The sequence below is a fragment of the Ambystoma mexicanum genome, chromosome 2p (assembly GCF_040938575.1).
Source record: "Ambystoma mexicanum isolate Mex_15411 chromosome 2p, UKY_AmexF1_1, whole genome shotgun sequence".
NCBI classification, from domain to species: Eukaryota; Metazoa; Chordata; class Amphibia; order Caudata; family Ambystomatidae; genus Ambystoma; species Ambystoma mexicanum.
Window position 1 is genome coordinate 1,211,625,632 of NC_090923.1, and position 19,978 is coordinate 1,211,645,609.

A 19,978-nucleotide genomic window follows, 5' to 3' on the forward strand; every position below is an offset into this window, starting at 1 on the left:
CCAAAAGAAATCAACCCAAAAGCCCACCTAAAATTCAGAAAACTGCTCAAAACCTGGCTCTTTAAGACCTCGGAACCAGACGGGAACAACAAACAGTAAAACCAAACATGCAAAGAGCCGTTTAACAACAAACCCATGACGGATACAACACTGAGAACCAACAGAGAAGGGGACCACCACAAGAACTAAAGAGACAATGCAAGGCTGAACCGACTACGAGCGACAATCCAATCAGGACCGAACAATAGCTAACCAGGCCCACGCAGCCAACAGGCACAACTAACAACCTAACCCACTACCCAGCATCCCCTTGCAGGACATGACAACATAACCTTGTGTGTAAACGGCCAATCCAGCACAACTTTGCATCCACACTATTCAACAATTTGCCCACGCTCACAAGATAGCCGTCTTCAAAACCAACCCCACCATATAAGCACACCCGCTAGCCAAAATGAGACCACTAGTGCTACAATGAGAAAGCCGCACCTAAGCTAAAATGGAATCCACTAGACTGATATACATGAAACCCAAGCAGAATTTCTGGAAACTGACTTGCATCCGAAACAACTAACCCAACACAATCAACTGCGGCATAGGGATGATGATTGCCTTGCGTCAAATCTGAACATGGTGGTAACGACTGAACTGAACCGCATCAAACCCAGATAGAGCTATGGGAAGGGCATGGGTCACAACTAGATTGTTCCTCAAAATGAGTGTGCATCTCTTCAGACAACAATGCTAATAACAAACCCTACTAAAACCTCACCCCTCTGCATACACCGCTCAATACTAAGCACAACCATACCTCTAAAACAACAGCAACACGCACTTCACTGCACTGCAACTACAAACAAACCACACATAGCCTTACGCAACAGCACACAAGGGATACCGACCGGATACCACACCAAAAAGCTCTGTGAACGGTGTTAACCGAACTGAAACTGCCAACAGCACATCACTGCTCCCTTGCTCTTTATTCAGACTTTGTCCTATTAACGTACCCCAAGCGACACCCCCTTCCCCCTTTTTTTCAGATCCGCCAGAGTGCCAGGGGACCCCTCCCGTGGTGATAGTGCATGGTATAAATATCCTTTAACATTAATAAAAACATGAATCCCCTGTGCCCGCATCTCATTTCTGGCTCCTCACATTTTTCTTTCAGACATTCTTGAGCGATTCGTTTACTCTCAGCTCAGTTCTTATCTTAACACTTCTAACCTTCTTCCTTCCTCTCAATCTGGCTTTTGCCCTGGTTTTTCTACTGAAACGGCTGCTCTGTTTCTAACTCCATCCTTCACGCTCGTCACCACAAAATGTCTTCTATTCTTGTTCTGCTAGATCTTAGCGCTGATTCGACACAGCGGATCATTACATTCTTCTTTCTACACTACACATCACTTGGTTCCTCGGATACTCCTCTTCATTGGTTTCATTCTTATCTTTCTAAATGTTTTTACTGTCTCTTGGAAGGGCTCTACTTCCCAGTATCTTCCTCTTACCTATGGTGTTCCCCAGGGTTTTGTTTTGGATCCCCTTCTTTTTTTTTACTTTATACTTAATTTTCTACCTTCATTATTGATTTTGGATTTCAAGTATATCTATTAACCAACGCTACCCAGATGTTTCTTTCCTCCCCCTTCTTTAACGATTCCATTAATTACCATCTTTCCCCTTATCTTTCTGCTGTCCAATCTTGGATGGCCTCTTGGTTTCTATTTCTTAATCCCCATAAAATGGAAATGTTCTTTTTCCCTGCTAATCCAGTCCCTTTTCTTTCATTGCAGCTTTCGTTTTAGGCTTGCAATGTTGGGTTTATTTTCTACGACTACTTTTCCTTGCAACCTCAAATCGCATTGGTTGTTAATTCTTGCCGTTTCATCAGTTTAACAGAAAAATAAATCTGGCATCTGTTAACCTTCTCTTCTACTGAAACTCTTCTCTTACAAGTGTTATCGTGTCAACTATTGCTGATCCCTATATTTTGGCTTGCCCAACTATGCTCCTTTTCCACTGTTCTGTTCTCCTCTGTTCGTATTCTGTTTTGCCTCCCTTCGTCAGCCACCATTTCTCCTTACTTGGCCTGGCCCAGCTTTATCAGCACCCAATTAAACATTTGATTTTCAATTCTTGTGTTTTAGTCTTTGTGTATCCATTTCCTGGCTCACCCAATTTATGTTCCTTGATCTCATAGTTTTCCCACCCACAAGAGATTTACGTTTTGCCTTTCTGTTCTGCACCCTCCTTGTCCCTCCTCAGCCTTTTACAACTACTTACTCGCTCTCTGTGGAATTCTCTTCCTCTTCAGATCGCTCCTGCTTCTGCTCTCTCTTTTTAAAAATGTCTGAAACGCTACCTTCTACATTATGTCTCCTAACATTTCCATGAAATTATCATTGCTGTGTCAGTCTGTGGCTCATGCTTCTATTACTCCCTTTTGTTGTACCATAGTTTGGAATTTAAGCACTTTGGATAAAAGTGTATATTATAAGCTTTGTAAATAGTTTGGATTGTGTTAAGGTAACCGGAAGGTCAGGGGCAACCAAAGTCTATTGGCATCCAGGTTGCCCAGGTTAGGATGTTCCCCAAAATCAGGTTTATTCCAATGGGATAAAATGTATCCTATCACTGCAGCAGTGTAAAGACAGTAGGCTAGGGCTTGCCATTCTTGGAAAGGGACAGCAAGCGGTCAAAGCAGAAAGAAAACATTGTATGAGTCAGTGCAGGTAAAGATAGGAAAGGATCCTTTATAGTTACCTGAGATGCTGCTGGACCAGGGCAAGGGTGATCTGAAGTTTGGGTATGGTGCAGTTGTCCAGTAGGTGATGATGCAGCTCCACTAGCCAGATAGTGCAGATGATGACCCAGGGATGCAGAACAGGTGATCCTGGTCTTCTTTGAGTTCCGAGAATCTTAAAAGGTGTTGGGGGAACTTTTTTACTTTTTGCAACTGGCCATCCATTGTCTTCAAATGAGCCTCTGTTATTATGCACTGGTTAGTCCCTGTAGCTCCTATTGCAGGCAGTGCTTCATTTAATTTAGTCTTTTTTTTGTTTTGTTTTAATGTAACACAAGCCACCTTTAGTGGAGTGATGTGGGAACAATTTGTTTCTTTTACTTTTAAGTAACTTTTGTTACCCTTGCGCGGGACAGGCTTTTCACAGTGAGCCCATTTTCTTTGTCTTTAATGGTGCACTACCATGCAGCAGCGATTTTCTTTTTTTTTGTTTATCATCACATGAATGCCATTTTGAATACCATATACCCAAACTGGCTGTTCCTCATGGCACAGTCCTGCTCTTTGTGCCTTTTTGTTTCTAGACTGTGTTACTGCCCTTTGAGAAAAGAAATGGCCATGTGTGTTCATGTACTTTCATGGGGGCTGATCTTGGACTCCCTGGCTGGTCCCAGTCTACGTTCCAACGCGCAGACATCCATTGCTGGGCAAATGTAGGGCAGCTGGCCATCCCCGATTGGACACCCACTGTCTGTTTAAATGATGCAGATTTGTTTCATTGAAGGACTGAGCTAGGGCTTATCCTGTCTTTAGGATATAATTGGGGATGGAGCCATTCTGCATATCACCCACTGGAAGTCAGAGTAAGAAGACTAAGACCCATGAAGGAAAGTTAAAGGACCATAATTGCGGACAAGTATTGTACAAGCCATCCTCTAGGGCCATCTTTAAGCAACAAGGGGAGACCTTCACCGGATGTCTTCCTTCCTTAGACTGGTGTACTTAGCCAGTCTTAAGGTCTGCTCAGCCGTCCTGCTCTTGCTGCACCTCCTAAAGTGCATCTGAAACTCCCTGATGGCTGGACCATCCTGACAAGGTTGTTTTGCTTGGACGATTGAGACTGCAGATCTGTTCCTGATGGGATGTGAACTTGGTTGTCTGCTGCTCTACACTGTGAAGAGGGGTCTTACTGGAGCATGTGTTCTACTGCCCGTGATCTGGGGCCTACCTGACACAGTGCAGGGTCACCAAATCAACTCCCCAGTACTGAAGTGTCCTGGTGTCTTCCAGTGCTGTGTGAGTCGAAGGGGTCAGCCATCTGCATCATTTCTGTCCAGCTGGTGGGGTCACTGAACCGATTGTGCCGCGTGGTACCAAAATCACCACTAGCCCGGCCTAAACCAGACATCAAAGACTATCACCATATTAGTGAATCTTTGACTTCCCAAAGAGGAGTGTAGTTGTCCCCAATGACATTTTTGACAGACAGTCAAACACAGACAGTTCTGGTCTAGGATTCCTTCCTGAGGACCCCTTATAGTGTAGTCTTTTTGTATTTTTTTGCTATTTATAAGGCACTTTAGCCAAAGTTCTGCACAAGATATATAAAAATAGGTACAAAATAAGAAATTGATGGGGTACAAAATTAACTGACAATGTAAAATCAGCTAGCAGAAAGAGAAGAAAAAATTGGCTTTCATTTAAATATTTGTATTAGTTTTACAACTGGATATTACAATAAATGTTTCAGATTTTGTCAGCGGCCTTGTGGCGGACTCAGTGTTAGCCGGGGTCGCCAGCCAGTGTGTAAGTTGAAGGTGGTGATACGCATCTGATGGTTTTCGTCCCAGCTCCTGGAGGCATTCCTGGAATGTCATGATCGCTGTCCCCTTGTACATATCTCGAATTCTTGTGCACCCCGCTTGTTTCCTGGTGGTGAGTGCTGCGGTCCATCCCTGGTTGAAAGTCTGGATTTCCAAACATCAGTGTGAAGGGTATGTTGTCAGCTTCCCTCGTTTGACCGCTGTGTCCCATACATCCAAGCCTGCCCCCAAGACTTCACTGATTCTGGTGTTGGGGTGCTTAGATCTTTTGTCTCTCCAGATTAGGTTTGAGAGAGGGGCGCTTGCCACTGCCTCGTCTTGTTTTGCCCCGATGTGTAGGGGGTGTGTGTGCGCGCCACCCACTCCTTTATTACTTGTAGTTATACTGCTTCATAGTATTTCCTAAAGTGTGGAAGTGCCAGTCAACCTTCTTGTTTCTGAGCTGTTAGCGTCGTCGTTGCTATTCTTGGCTTCGTGCTTTGCCATTTGTAGGCCGATACCATCTTATTTAATGGCCTGAAGAAGTTTTCAGGCGCTTTATCGGGAGCGTCTGAAAATGATAGATGAGCTTTGGTAAGATGGTAATTTTGACCGCCGCCATCCTGTCTCACAGTGATGTGTGGAGGGGGTTCCATTTCTCTAGGGTCGCTTTCAGCTGAGTTAGTAGGCTGTGAAGTTTGCTGCATATAGTTGTCATTTTAATTCCTAGATAGGTTATGTTGTTTGCTGCCGTTTTCATACTGGCATTGCGGGATAGTTCTTCGAGGTCCTTAGGGTCCATTGTCAAGTTCAGGATCTCTGACTTGTCTGTTGATTTTGAGTCCGGAGATGGTGCCAAATATGTCTAGTTCCCGGAGTAATGCTTGGAATGATTGGTCTGGGTTTGTCATGGCCACAAGCATATTATCTGCAAAGGCCATCGTTTTATGCTCTTTCCCTCCCATTTGGATGCCCTGAATCTAACTTTGCATACGTATTTTCGCGAGAAGGGGTTCTAGATACAGAGCGTAAAGAAGGGGTGATAGCGGGCATCCTTGTTTGGTACCTCTAGTTAGCGCCACACTGGGTGACAGGAGGCCATTTATTGATATCCTCATCGAGGGAGATTTATAATTGACCTTTGCCATTCGCAAGTAGGCTTGCCTGAAGCCCATAAGTTCCATCGTGGAGAAGAGTTGTCGACTCTGTCGAACACTTTTTCTGCATCCAACGCAACTAGTATTGCCTGTGTGTTCGTGCGTTCTGCCTTTTCTATGAGGTGGCATACCCTTCTCGTGTTATCCGCTGTCTGTCGGGATGAACCCTGCTTGGTCTGGGGCCACCAGTGTTAAGTGAGCAGAGAGTCTGTCCGCCAGTATCTTGGTGTAGAGCTTGGCATCCAGATTGATTAGGGCAATTGGGCGATATGACCCTGGTAGGTTCGGATCCTTTCTTGGTTTGGGAAAAAGTATTAACTTCGCCTCATTCATTGAGGGTGTTATATTGCCCTGTGATTTGGAGCTGTTGTATAATTTTGTCAATCTGTGGACCAGTGATTCTTGGAACATCCTAAAAAAAGACCTCTGTGTAGCCGTTTGGTCCCGGGGCTTTGTTTTTGGGCAGGTTCTTGATTGCCTGGATGATCTCCTCCGGCTGGATGTCCTCTCCTAGTGCTCGTTTGCTTTCTTTGGTTATTTGGGGCAGTGCAATGTCTTCAATGTATTTCCTCTGTTCTTCTTCGCTCGGGTCCTCTGATCGGTACAGGGTCTGATAATACGTCTTCATAATTTCTCCCATTTCTTTGTGGGTTGTTTTGTTATCCCATTGCAGGTTTCTTAATTTCATTATTGTCATCTTTCGTCCTTTCTCTCGGAGTTTCCGTGTCCAGAGTGTCTATACTCTTTATTGGCTGACAAATAATACCTCTTTCGTTCTCAGTAGGGTTAATTCCACTTTTCGTGTCTGGAGCAGCCCCAGTTGTCCCTGGATGTGTTTTAAGGCCAGTTTCGTTTTCTTGGAGGGATTGTTCACCAGCTCCCTTCTTTCATCCGCCTGCTTTTCCTCCAGGTCTGTTTCCCATTGTGCGAGCTGTTTGTCTCTTTTTGCCTTCATAGCTATTATTTCTTCCCGAACACTGCTTTGAATGCAACCCACGCTACCCTCTGTGGGGGGTCTCTCCCGTGTCGTTCTCCAGGAAGTAGTTGTCTATTTTCCCCTTAATCGTATCCACAATAATCTTGCAGAATCTCTGTCGGGAATCTCCAGGACCAATTCTGCCCTCTTGTTCTCTGAAAGTTGATTAAGGTTATTATCGGGGCATGGTCGGAGAGCGAGAGCGTGCCGGCTTCAATTTCTGTGACCCTCCCGACTAGGGCCTTTGATGCCCACCTGTAGTCAATTCTCGATTGTGAGTTATATTTGGGAGTAATATGTGAATCCGTGCTGTTGCCCTTTTTTTTTGCTCACCACAGGTCATGGAGGGACAGTGCTTCAAACGCCTTCTTCGTTGTCTTCGAGGGTGTGTTTGCTTCAGAGCGCTTTCCGGCGCTCCTGTATAATTTGGGGTCCCACGTCACATTTAGGTCCCCGTCCAGGATAATGTCCCCAGTTGTGTATTCTTAGAGTGCCTATAAGGTACCTTTTTAAGAAATCCCTCCTGACCCGTGTTGGGGGCATAGACTGATGCTAGCGTTAAGCGTTTTTCTTCTAGTGTCACATTGACAAAAATATACTTTTCAATCCTTGTCCGCTCGATAGTTCTGTACTTGCGCCTTCAGGCTATCTTGTTTGGCTATTAGGACTCCCGCTCTCTTCCCCTCTGCATTGGACTGGTAGATTTGCGAGGCCCCTCTTATTCTAGTCCTGGTTTTCGCGCTCTTTTTTTTTTATGTGCGTTTCTTGATGCATGATGATGTCCGCTTTCATTCTTCAGGCTTGTCTATCCAGTTTTGCTCTCTTTGTCGGTTTGTTCATCCCCCTGATGTTCTGCGATAAGATCTTTATCCGGCCCATGTCTTATTTATCCATGACTGGTCCATTCCATCGGCCCCTCCTGTCGCTTCCTAATGACCCTTCTTGTCCCTTCGCCTTGATTCACTGCGCCATCGCTGCCGTACCCCCCCCCTCCTCCCATAACCCTTCCCCTTAAACTCTTTCCCCTTGAGGGGGGGACTGGGATCCTGGTTGCACTTGGACGTATTGTTTCGTGCTCCCGGCCCCCTATCCACCTCATAGCCCCGTTGTGGGGGATCCTAAACCCCACTGTGGATTCCGATCACGCCCTTACTCCTCCTTCCAGGCCTGCGTTTGACTGTTCGGGCGAGCCACAGTCTCGCCATGCTTGCAGACCTGGTGATGCATGGTGGGACCTTAACATCTTGCGGATTCCCGCGTCCCTATGTGCTCTAGATGTTCTTCCCTCCTTTGGCTATTCTCGTCACTGTCGTCCATCCTGATGGTCTGTTGGGGCCCCTTAGTCTCCTTTGTGGGAGGTCTTGAGTGTTTCCCCCTTCCCTCTGCAGCCCCAGGATTCGTTTGCCTTCCGGTCAAGCTGTCACCCTGTGTTGATTCTCCTCCTAAGTAAAGAGGAGGCCAAATGGCAATGTCCATTTGTAATTAACTTGTTGAGCTACTAGGTGTTGAACCACAGGCCCCATGTTCCGTCTTTTCTGAAGGTTTGACTGTGCTCAGTCTTGATATAGATACACTTCTTGGCCGTTTACTCGCATAGGCGTTGCGAACCTCGCTTTGCAGAGAATCTGTTCTTTTTGAGAGGACGACGATATGGCTGCCAGGACATCCCTTGGTCTGGACCCCGGTTCTGTAGACCTTTTGGGGCCTACCCTGTGGAGTCTGTCGATTTTCACATGTGGCTCTGTATCGTCCACTGAGATAGCTGTAAATAGTTGCGTCACCGTTCCCTGCAGGTCTCTGTCCTCAATAGATTCAGGTAGGTTCTTTATCCTTAGGTTTGATCTTCTTGACCTGTTCTCCAAATCTTTGCATTGGGCTCCAGGCTGGTGGATACTCGAGCAAGGGTTTACGTTCTCGATTTGGACATCAATGCGTGAGTTGGTATTTGCCCATGGGCCCCGGCTGCTACTGAATTGTCCCTTTTCTTTGGCGTGGTGCTTAGTGGTCTTCTTTGGTGGCCGATGACCCTTCCCTCCGTCGTCTTCGAGGAGGACGCACAAGTATAACTGGATCTTGTTGGGGATTCCTTTGTGGGCCACTGCTTTCAAGGTTACTTATCCCTGGGCCCATTATATCGCAGCCTGAGTTGTATGATGACCTGCTGATTGTGTGATTTTCAGCAGGTGTGCCAGTCTATGAAATGTGGCCCCTTGTCGGCACCCCCACAGTCTCTTTTCCCCCTCCTTCTCGTGCTCACCGGGCTAGGCTGGAAGTCTATATCATAGGGCGCTTTTGTGGGGTCGATTATGCCAGGAATGCTGCAATCCCCCCCACCTATGGAGCATCATGCACTGGATTGCTCCTTACTCACTGCGCTCTCCTTCGGCTGGTGGTCTCTCTGCTCCTCTCTACCGGAGCCTTGGATGCTGCTTATGAGACTCTGGGGGCCGTTGAGGTTGCGTATGTCTTCACGCGAGCTTCGCCTCCTTGTGCCGTATCATTCCTTTCTGCCGTTTTTCCTCTAAGGAGGCGGTGTGCTCGGAGCGTTGTGCCCCGTACCTCGGGTGCGTTGGATGCTCTCTTGACGCCCGTTTGGGACGACTGTAGGCCCTGTTTGTGTGGGGGTCTGCATACTGTGGTCCTTATGTTCTCTCCTAGGAAATATCCCTAAGAGAGAACATATCTCTAATACCAGAAGAGCCAGCAACTGGCTCTCCACCCACAATAAAATAAAACTAAAAACTGCATCCCTCACCCACAAATGCTTGAACAATGCAGCACCCCACTACCTTTGCGACAGATTCACCTTGAAGTCTACCACAAGAATCACCAGACTCGCCAACACCAACTACCTCTGGGTCCCCAGATACAAACGTGCCAAAATCGGAGGCAGCAGCTTCCAGGTCAAGGCAGCACTCCTATGGAATTCGCTACCATCCCCTCTAAGAATTTATCAAACCTATCACAAGTTCCGCCATAGCATCACTAGTTGGCTCAAAGAGGCCGACATCTAGGCACATACCCACTGACTCTGCCCGCTACCCTCTCCACACTGCAGGGACCAGCAGCACCATCTAACTACCTTGTAAATCTATGCATGCCTTTATGTACCTGCCTATATATATATTGCAACCTGATTGTGCCAACATGTAACCAATCGGCACTTGCACACATATTTCTTTTTCTTTTCATGTTGTAACCAAGCTTTGAATATCCTTATGCCTTGCGCCTGAATACCCTCGGGTCTGGAGCACACTACAAATAATAAACTAAGCTAAACTAAACTTAACTTCTTGCAGGGCTTCCACCTGTGCTGCTGTGTTGTGCTGGCAGCGGTCCACTCGCCCTAAATGTGCTCTCTCGGGTGGGGCGCTTGTGGATGCCTGATTTCCCTGCCCCGTCTGGTGTCCTGGTTGCTCGTGTGCCTCTTGCCGAGCGTTGGAGAGGGTGGGGGGCTGAAGTCTGGATGCACCCTCGCGGGGCATGCTGCTGGGCGATGGCCGCCTCCTGTCCCGTCTGTGGCCGATACGCACTGTGTGCCACTTGGTGGTCACCGCTGCCGCTGGGCGAGCTTCCTTCCGGCCCGACGTTCGATTCCCTCTAGAGTGGTGGCGGGTGGCCCCCCCCCCGTTCGCCGCTTCTCGACCGCCCGGCTGCTCTTTTCTGCTCCGTCTGCTGGGGACCCTCACTGATAGCTGGAGGCTCTGACACTGTTTTATGCTCCGGAGTTCGCGCTGCTTTCCTGCTGCCAGGCGCCAGCGTCTATCTTTGCACTGCATCGGTGTGTCCACTCGGGGCTGGGCTGCTATCCTCCTGCGTGGCGGGTGATGTTTGTCCGCTTCCCTGGATCTGTGTTTTCTTCCTGAGGTCTTCACACCATTTTTATGGGCTGGAGCTTGCCTGAACTGCTTATTTGAGTGTTTAGTTATGCAGCCCGGCTGGGAGAGACACACATGTGCTCCACAGTTGGCCGCCATCTTGGAATCCCAAAAATTGGCTTTTAACTGGATATAGAAGATGTGAAGCAAGGATGAAGAGCGCATATCGGGAGTAAGAGAGTTCAGAGTTTAGGGCAAGGAGAGAAAGAGCAAAAACAAGAGAACCAAAAGAAGATGCAAGTGTTGTGATCAGAGATCTAGAGGGAGTAGGGAAGCGCAACAGGACAGATAAGAGGAGACTTGACCATGATAGCATTTAAAGACAATAGTAAGGAAATGGAATTAAAGGGGAGAATCAAAGGAAATGAGGGAAGAGACAATGAAATGGAAGATCACGGTGTGGGGGTAGCGAAAAGGGGACTTGAATAGAAGAATTAAGGAGCAAACGGAGCACTGTAATCTGAGAAGCAAGTCCCGCTAGACGGACAAGAGCAATGGTCAAGTAGAGAACAAATATAAGAGAAGGTGGCTGTTTGAAAAGATGAGGTTGTATGCAATCTATGTTTTAAAGATAGTAACGACAGATGCGGGCAGTAGTAGAAGTATGAAGAGAGAAAGATGGGAATCTAAAGTGATTGCAAGATTACACGATGATGGGGAACAAATAAAGGGAGGGAAGAAGAGAGCAGCGGGGGGTGGATAGGTGTTGAAGGGGAAGAAGCAGAGAAGAGAATTTCAGTTTTGGAAGGGTTTAGATGGAACATATGAGACGACATCCAAGGCTAAACGGCAGAAAGGCAGGCTGAGACATTCAAGTGTCTGAAAAGGAAGATAAAGGGAGAAAGATCTGAGTCATCTGCTTGACAAGGCGAAGAAGTATGACCAGCCCAGAAGACAGACTAAGTGCGGGAGGAAAGAAAGCACCAGACCCAATGAAGAAAGGTGTCAAGCCAAGAGAAGTGAAAGTGGAAAGTAGCGTAGGGTGACCAATGGTAATGCATGCAGCAGATAGATCTAGAGGGATAACAATAGATGTAAGCTTGTTATGTCTGAAAGAAAAGAGAGTTGGAGATGTGCTACAAAGCAGTTTCAGATGGGTGTGCTGGAAGCAAGCCAGATTGAAATGATGGAAGCAGACTTTGGGAATTAAGATAGGCAGAGACTTGTGTGTAGACAGCTCTTTCTGAGAGATTAGCAACACAGGGGAAGTAGGAGAAGAGGAGTCAAGTGAAGGTTTGTTAAGGATAGGAATAATATTGTGTTTGCAGTGAGTAGGGAAGGAGGTTGAGAAGAGAGGCAACATAAGGAATTCTAGAAGAATCTGGGTCAGGGATGTGGGAATAAGTCGAAGTGGGAGGCCATAGGGTGGACACGGGAAAGGATTGAAGGAGTGTTAGTAAGTAGAGAGAAAGGGGAAATTATGAAAAAGGGAATCGTAAGAGGAGAGTGGAGTGAGAATGGTAAGATCTGATGGGACGCAAGTTTTCTTTCAGCTTCGCACTGATTAGCAAAGAGAGGGATGGGTAGTGGGTGGGCAGGGGAGGATAGCCGTGGTTATGTGGCTTATGTTAAAGATAAAGGGAAGAAGGGTAGAGAAAATCAAGAGTGAAAAGAAGACAATTATGTAAAGTAGAGACGGCTTGATCAGAAGAAAGTATGGCAAAGTGTTTGATGGAAGGTTTAGTAGAAGGGAAAGATAAAAAACGAGGCAAACGGCATCAATCATAATGAAGAAAAGAGGAGGAGGATGATTATGCTGAGGGAACAGGAATTAGTGTGATAGAGAGAGCGAGCAATACAATAAAGGTGTAAGTGATCAGAGAAATAGAATTGGGAGTTGCACCATCCCTTTTTGGGAACCGATTAAAACTAATTTTGGTCTGCCATTACTTAAACGACTGACCTGTTGGATTGGCCGAGACTTCGGTTGAGGCACTTTGAGACTGCCTTTTATCCCCCAATTCCTCCTTCCAGATACTTGGAATTCTGATTTCTGTGCTGGTTAAGTAGGCAACGACTTGTAAAGACTTTTGATATTGCCTTATAATTATTAGGTACATGGTTTTGAACATTTAACCATTTAAATTGTTTTTCCTCTCACTTCAGTTTGATTAGTACTGCATGTGCTTGCATTAGTGAGTATTATTTTGTGTGTACACTAAAGAGGGATGTGGCTCCCTGTGTGCGTTACCAAAGTTGTATTACGTAATTTCTGTTTTTGCATGGTAGGTGGTGGTATTGACTTTTGTATGGACATTCAACTACTTGTCAACTTTATTTGATGTCCGCTGTACCGGTCACCAAGCCACTGAACTCCTACATCGAAGCATTAATGCTCAGCCTATGTTACCCAGATAGTTTGGTTAGACCAAAGTGGGAAAAGCAAGTCCTTGTAGATCCACTAGATTGACTTCCCAAAACCTCAAACCAGTGTTGGTTCTGGAAAACACCTTTAAGATAAGGTTTCATATGAGGTTATTTTGTAACCGTAGTCTGCTTTCGCTACCTGTTGTAATTCACCCTCAGTTCTCTGGTGCGTCTGCCTCTTTATGTCTTACCGTAGTGTACAAGCTGGGAGCAGTGGAGTGTTGTATACTTTCAAGCCAGTTGAGCCCCTCAGGTTATCCGGTGGGAGCTCCACTAACCATTCCCTCCGATTATTTGAAAAGCCTGGAATTTGCAGATCCCACCAGCACATCACCTTTGTTTAGTCTTGGATAGATTTCCTCACCAAAGCTTCCACAGGTCACCTCGGTTTTAGGTTGCTAATCAGCGCTTCTGGACTCGTCCCAGCAATTGATGAATGTTAGGTGTAGTGTTCCTCATTTTTAGGACTTTTGGAAGCTGATGCAAATTCAGCCTCCATTCACAAAAATACATTCTTTCAAACATCTGACTGCCACTCAGTCATTGGGTGTCGCAAAATAAAAACATTCCCAGGCTTTCTCCCAGGCAAACTCGCAGGATGTGGATTCAGCCTTGAAATGGACATTTTCAAATACTCACCAGATCTTGACTTGGCAGCCTTGATCTCCGCCTTGCTGCGCTCAAAGTATCCAACACCATATATGAACAGATTTCTTTCCTTGTGCACAAGGAAACCAAATGTATCTGTGGAACTCCTTTAGACCTGCCAGTGCGAGATGCCCACTTAGAGATTATGTTCCAAGGGGCAGATATTCACATTGATTACAACGGGGTTGCACGTGCTTGGGTGACTTGCCATGGACTTGTAACTCGGGTGGCACTTTTTGACAGCATTGCATAAAGATCACAGCATGATGTGGGGGTAATGTCAGAATGACAGTTTAGTACTTTTGTTGCAACAGGTATGACAAACTAAGGCATGGCAGGTGTTGTTTTGTTTCCTACACATCCAGCATTAATGTATTTTTTTTTATCTGCGTATGCTGCGTACTGCAGGGCTTCCTGACACTTCTAGCTGTTCTTGTAATGACTGTGTGGGTACACTGCAAGAGTACTGAAGGAACTATTCTCTCCTCTTGGAGCTGAATTTAGAAATTCCATTTAGTGACAGAAAGCTAAACCTCTGCACAGAAGACCAGTAATCTCTATGCATAATGAAGAAAGCTTTCAAGGAATTTGTGTCGCACCATTGTTGGGAACCTGGCCTCCACTGATTCTCAGTTTGTGTCTGCAGGTGCATTTGCTATGCCGTCAACTGGACAGCTCTTTACACCTTGTACTGTACCACAAATAAGTCATGGACCGATTTATTCTAAAAATGTATGGACTGATTTATTCCAAAAATTGTCTGAAACTCCTCTCTACCTCATACACCCCCAGCTCTTTTGCTGGACTCTAGGACTTTTTCATTTTTACCTGGTGAGAGTGAAACCCTTTTTCCCATTCTCTCATGTATTTCAATGTGATTTTAACTCTGTGTTTCTTTTGGTTTTTGGAGTCTGACAAACTCCATAGGCATCTTTTTTGCATTGTCACACAGCACCTTCAGTGCAGTGGCACAGGGAAGTCTTTCAGATTTCCCCAAAGTTTAAACACCTTTCTCTTGGATAACTACTGTTTCCAAGAGCAGTAAAGTGAAATTGACTTTACTTACAATTGTATCTTTTGTAGAGCCAGCACACACTATCTTTCAATAGGGTGGTGGAGGGGTTACGTAGTATCCTTTGTCTAGCTTCTCATGTAACATTTTTGTTACCCTTTCCTCGATGAATGCCTGGTGGCAGTGGTTTACTTTTTACTACCGTGGTGTCTTTTCCCACGGGCTGCGTTCGTAGCTGCGGTAAAGGACCCTTGGGTGCCATTTTTGTCAAAATGGCCCGGTCTTCGTTTTTTGCCATTTCTTTGTGGAAAGGTCCTTCTTGAGATTTACTCTGCATGCCAAACTAGATTTGGTCTCTTTGTTCGTTTTGTCTTTGGCGGGCTTCACGAGTGAAACCCGCCTCTGGCTCTAGGGTGTCTGGTGGGGGCAGGAAGTGAGGGAGGTGCCCGAAACGATTTGTCTCCTAGAAGACAGGAATGCACTCCTAGGTGATAGGCCGGCTGTCTGTCCGGCAAGGACAGCCACCCTGCTGGGTGATTGACAGCCAGGCTGGAATGAATGGGAGAAACCTGCATAAAAGGCCAGGCATTTTGGCTTGGAGGGCAGAGTCGACCACTGGATGAAGGAATCTGAAGAATAACTTTCTGCAACTCCTGGACCATCGTTAGTTTGTCCGGTGAAGCCCTGCTGCTGTGCTGAAAACTCCAAATTCGTATTGTCAGAGAAGCCCTTGCAAGGACGACTTCTTCCTTGAGTTGGTGGGACCAATCAACTCCAAAGTAAGCCACCTGGACATCCTTCTCGAAGCTGGTTGAATTTCCGTTGCAGTTGCTGATGGAGCCGAATAGCCAGGTAGAGGAACACCAGTTCATGTGCGTTGCTTTTAAGCTGACCAAGAGCTCCAGGAAGATCCTCTGGACTCACGGGAAGCAGGACTGACCGAGCCTGAGCCACCTCAACAGAGTGCTGGACCTCAGAAGCAAGGAAATCCCATCTTGACAGCCAGGAACCGTGGTGGTGGTGTTGGCGGTAGACTTGAAGAGCTGAAACACCGAATTGCCACTTGTTTGAAGAGTGCTGGCTACTGTTGGTGACCGTCCCATTGCAGTGCAGGAGTACCCAGATGTCCTCCCTCTTGTCCCCCACGGCTGAGCCCAGGAACACCAGGATCTGCAGAGCTGCAGAGGAACAGAAGTCAGCTGCTGCATTTTGTTCTAACGGTACTAAACGGTCTAAAGGTACTGTAAAGTCTAAGAGAACTTGTTGTAGATTTGCTTCTACTGCTCATAAGTCTAAAAGCTTGTGGCCCTACATTGATTCTCCTTTTTCATCAGAGACTTCTAAAAACATTGTGCAAAGACCTGCAAGAAGTGCTTGAGCCACATAGACTTTTGCCCATTGGCTTTGGCTTAGCCTGTTTCACTGAAAGACCCTTCCCTTCTCTGACATTGGGGAAGGTTGAAAAGTATTTGCCTGCTGAAGAATATTTGTGATCTCTTGTTTGTTCTAAAAACCTTTTCTTTGACACTCATCTCAGTACTTTTCTAAATGCTAACAGTAACATATCAATGTCCAGTGTCCTAACTATTGATGTCACCTGAGGGTGTAGGAAGTATGTGTGGCATCCCAAAGGGGTGCTTGCTTTAGGAACAGAGTGTGTATTTTTTTAAGGTATTTGTGTTTTGATAAAATATTGCTCCCTTCTAAAGAAGGCTTAATCAAATGACCGGTAAATAAATAAATAATTGTTTTTATCAAGAAACCTTGAGTTTGTGTTTATTTGAATACTTGTCACTGTGATCGTTGTGTAACCACTCTACAGCTCACATTGACCCCTCTTGAGATCAGCCTGGCTGCTCTACCACTCTACCAACCTGTGTAATTCAAGACTTATACCAAAGGTTGGGTCCTATTGCCAGGAGGTTAAGGTTGTTGTAGTGCACCCTAAGGGTACTACCCCAAATATTTACCTAACATTGAATGAAACCAAACTGATTTAAACAGGAGATCTACATGGATATGACTCTATATTTGTCAGGAAAGTGCTTATGGCATGGCATTAACATTCTATATCCTGAATCCCTCATTCTAACTACTTCATGGCCTACCTTTTACTTCTTCCTTCTTCTTGCAGGAAGAAGAGAACCGCCTTCGAGAGGAGCTGCGACAGGAGTGGGAAGGCAAGCAGGAGAAGATTAAAAGTATGTTTAACATTCATTGCTGTGTCTTCTGTGGGTGGAACCATGGCTGGGCTCCAATCTTGGGTGCAAGTGCTGTTTGCGGTGCGGTGCACGAGAGGCTGCAGTGCCTAAGGAGTGCTTAGTAATTAGCCCTGTAGGGTGGGCTTTTGTCTGCTTGAAGATTGTCGTTATCTAGTGTTGTAATGTGACATTTTCTGCGGTAGGTGAGTTGTATGTTGATGCTGTAAATGTGGTTATGCCTTCCTGAATTTCTTTTTAATTGGTGCTCATTGATGTTATTTCTACCTGAGGTGGGCTATCTATTGATGCTGTAGGATGGTTTATTTCTTGTTCAATGTTGCATGTTCGTTGTGTGGTGTAATGATAATGGGGGTTGCTTATCAAACTTCTATTGGAAAACAAGGTGTGAATATATGTATTTATTATTATTATTTGTATACAGTAATACAAGTTTTACACATTTTTAAAATAGATTCAAATAAAATTTCACATCAATAATCAGTTTAAATACAGATATATAAAATAAAATTGAAACTAAAATACAAAATCTGTTACAATCGTTAAACGATCATTAAAACACATCGTATCAACACCATTATTTCATCAGCACTGTGACTCATTAAATTTAAACAGAATCCCTACGGTCACAATTCATTGAATTAATTTTAATATAATAAATAATAAAACTGTAACTACCAGCTTACATGTAAAAACTCCCCAAATCCGACCACGAAGCCTGCTTAATATAGTCTCAACCTCAGTGAGCAGCCTTAGTATATTCCATACATTCCCTAAAACTGTACACTCAGCAGTAATTTCTGGATCATTTTCCATAACCTAAACAGTGCAAAATGTATCCTCCTATTTTCCAAATTTAAACAGCATGTCTAGAAGGAATCCGAAAAGATAAACGCCATTTCATATACAAAACACCCAACGATCAGGCGCTAACCCCACACATTCTGTAGACAAATGTCTGGCGGATTCTAGACTATGATTGCTCTTTCATAAACGACATGTACGCTCATTATGAGGGATGTTATGTTATGACTTCGCCCACAATGCGTCAATATCGGTAGCTGGTTAGTCCTTAACCTAAACAAAAACATTCTCATGGCCGTGCTCAGACAGCACATAATATATCTTTGCACCTTTAGATGTATGTGGACAACATTCGTCACTTCAGCATAGGATCGTAAACTATGCAGGTGATCGTAGTTTTTGGTCCAGTCCCTTAGACGTAGCTTCTTTTTAAATAGCCGCTTCAAAGCTGGTGCCATGTCCAAAGTCTGGCCTCCAAACAATTGCCCCTACACATTTTTCCATCCAGCTATCAAACTCCCTACCTTCGACTTTTGGTGTGTTATCAAAAGGAATTGCCAGTAGTGAAAGCAATTCACATTGTGGAGAGGTGTTGTTTTTTAAATATAGAACACCCTACCTCATAATAGCCTGTCCCTTGAGTGATAACAGGCCTAGCTCAAGTCTAATATATTCCATGGGCATTGACCCGGGCAAACCAAGAACCATTTTCAAGAAATACCCCTCGATTCTGTCAAGCCATTGCATATCGTGCATAGCAAAGCATCCAATCCATAGAGAACCATGGGGCTAAAACATTGTTTGTATAATACACTAATACCTTCTAATGAATATCCTGCAGTCTGAGATGCAGGTTTTCGTATTAAATTTGCGAGTTGCTTTGCTATAAGTCCTTTTGTATCCTTAATATACGCATAAGCTCTAGATGAACTCCTCTCCAATCCCAAATAGGGGTATTTAACAACCCTCTCAAGTACTCCTAAACTCGTAGAAAGCACAGGACTTTTAATTTGTTCTGCTCCAACAATCATCAACGTTGTCTTTTCCATATTTATAGTGAAATAATTTGCAATCGTACATTCAATAAATTCCTCAAACATAACCTTGATTCCACTGAAAGTATAATTAAACAAAACAAGATCATCGGCATATAACATGCACAGTAACAAACAGGCACCTATTTTATGACAGCAGCCCACAGATAGTAAACATTTGCGGGAGATCCATCATATAAATACAGTAGAGCAGGGGTGCCAAAGTGCACCCCTGCTTAACCCTCACACTAGTAAACAGAGGTGCCGAAAGTCCCCCCCTTGTCATCCAGCCTTATACGTACAGATGTCTCATAATGCAATCCTTTTTAAGATATTAAGCAACCATCCTGGGCATCCCTAGCACTCCATCTTAAGCCACAGTTTATGCCTACAGACCCAGTCGAAGGCCGCCCTAAAATCCACAAATATGGAGTACAGAGCCTTCCCTCGCGTGGCCGAGGCTTCCCTATATAATTTGTACATCACCATAAGGTTATGTGCAGTACCACATCCAGGCCTAAAACCAGTTTGGGCAAAATTTGAAATTTTGGAGTCATCAACCCATTTTTGCAGGGATGCTAGAACAAATGACCCAAACATTTTTTCCTGTGGAATGTAACGGGGAAAGCAGCCTATAATTTGCTGGTGATGTCCGCTAACCTTTTTTATAAACTGGCACCAGCAACACTTGCTGCCAAGATCTAGGGATAAACTATGTGGAGCAAACTCTATCAAAAAGTATGTTTGCCCATGTATTGGGTTTAGATTAAAGTACAACATTGGCAAGGCCATTGTGGCCGAGGGCCCTATAATTATTTAATTTCAAAATCTTTTTCTCTATGAAGCCCTCACTGATATTCAAAGGCCACCCTTGCAAACAAAAAGCAGGAGGAGATGATGAAACACCCGCCCCCATTGGTCTTATTATTGTATTCTACCCATTCCTTTTCCTGAATGGGGTTGTGGGTCTTCGCTTTATCGGCAGCCTTACCTTCTAGTTTCTCTTACTAGGGACACCAATCATCATTTGCCAACTCTGATTTTTAATAGAACATTACCTTCTCTTACACCATCCCCTATAGGCATTCTTAATCTTTGTTATCTTTCTTTTCTTTTCTTCCTTACCATAGGATGAGACTTTAATACCTTTAATATCCCTTTGCATAATACGCTTAGCGTCTCGAAACCGCTAGATCATATGGGTTATTCCTTTAAGGGCATACCACATATTGCCTAATACGACACTTACCAGTTGAAATAGCTAGATTCTTAATCCAGTCTTCAATTGCATCCCCACTCAAAACCCAAAGTCATTCAACATTGTTGGTATCAAGGGAG

General features: G+C 44.9%; 1 protein-coding gene across 1 annotated transcript in view; it reads left to right on the top strand.

The window, feature by feature from the left end:
* The window catches only part of FAM50A (family with sequence similarity 50 member A), a 357,741-nt gene that overhangs the window by 147,176 nt on the left and 190,587 nt on the right, over window positions 1–19,978 (top strand). The window contains exon 6 of the mRNA XM_069645472.1: window positions 16,718–16,784. Coding sequence (XP_069501573.1) covers window positions 16,718–16,784 — 67 coding nt within the window. The remainder of the gene's footprint in view (window positions 1–16,717; window positions 16,785–19,978) is intronic.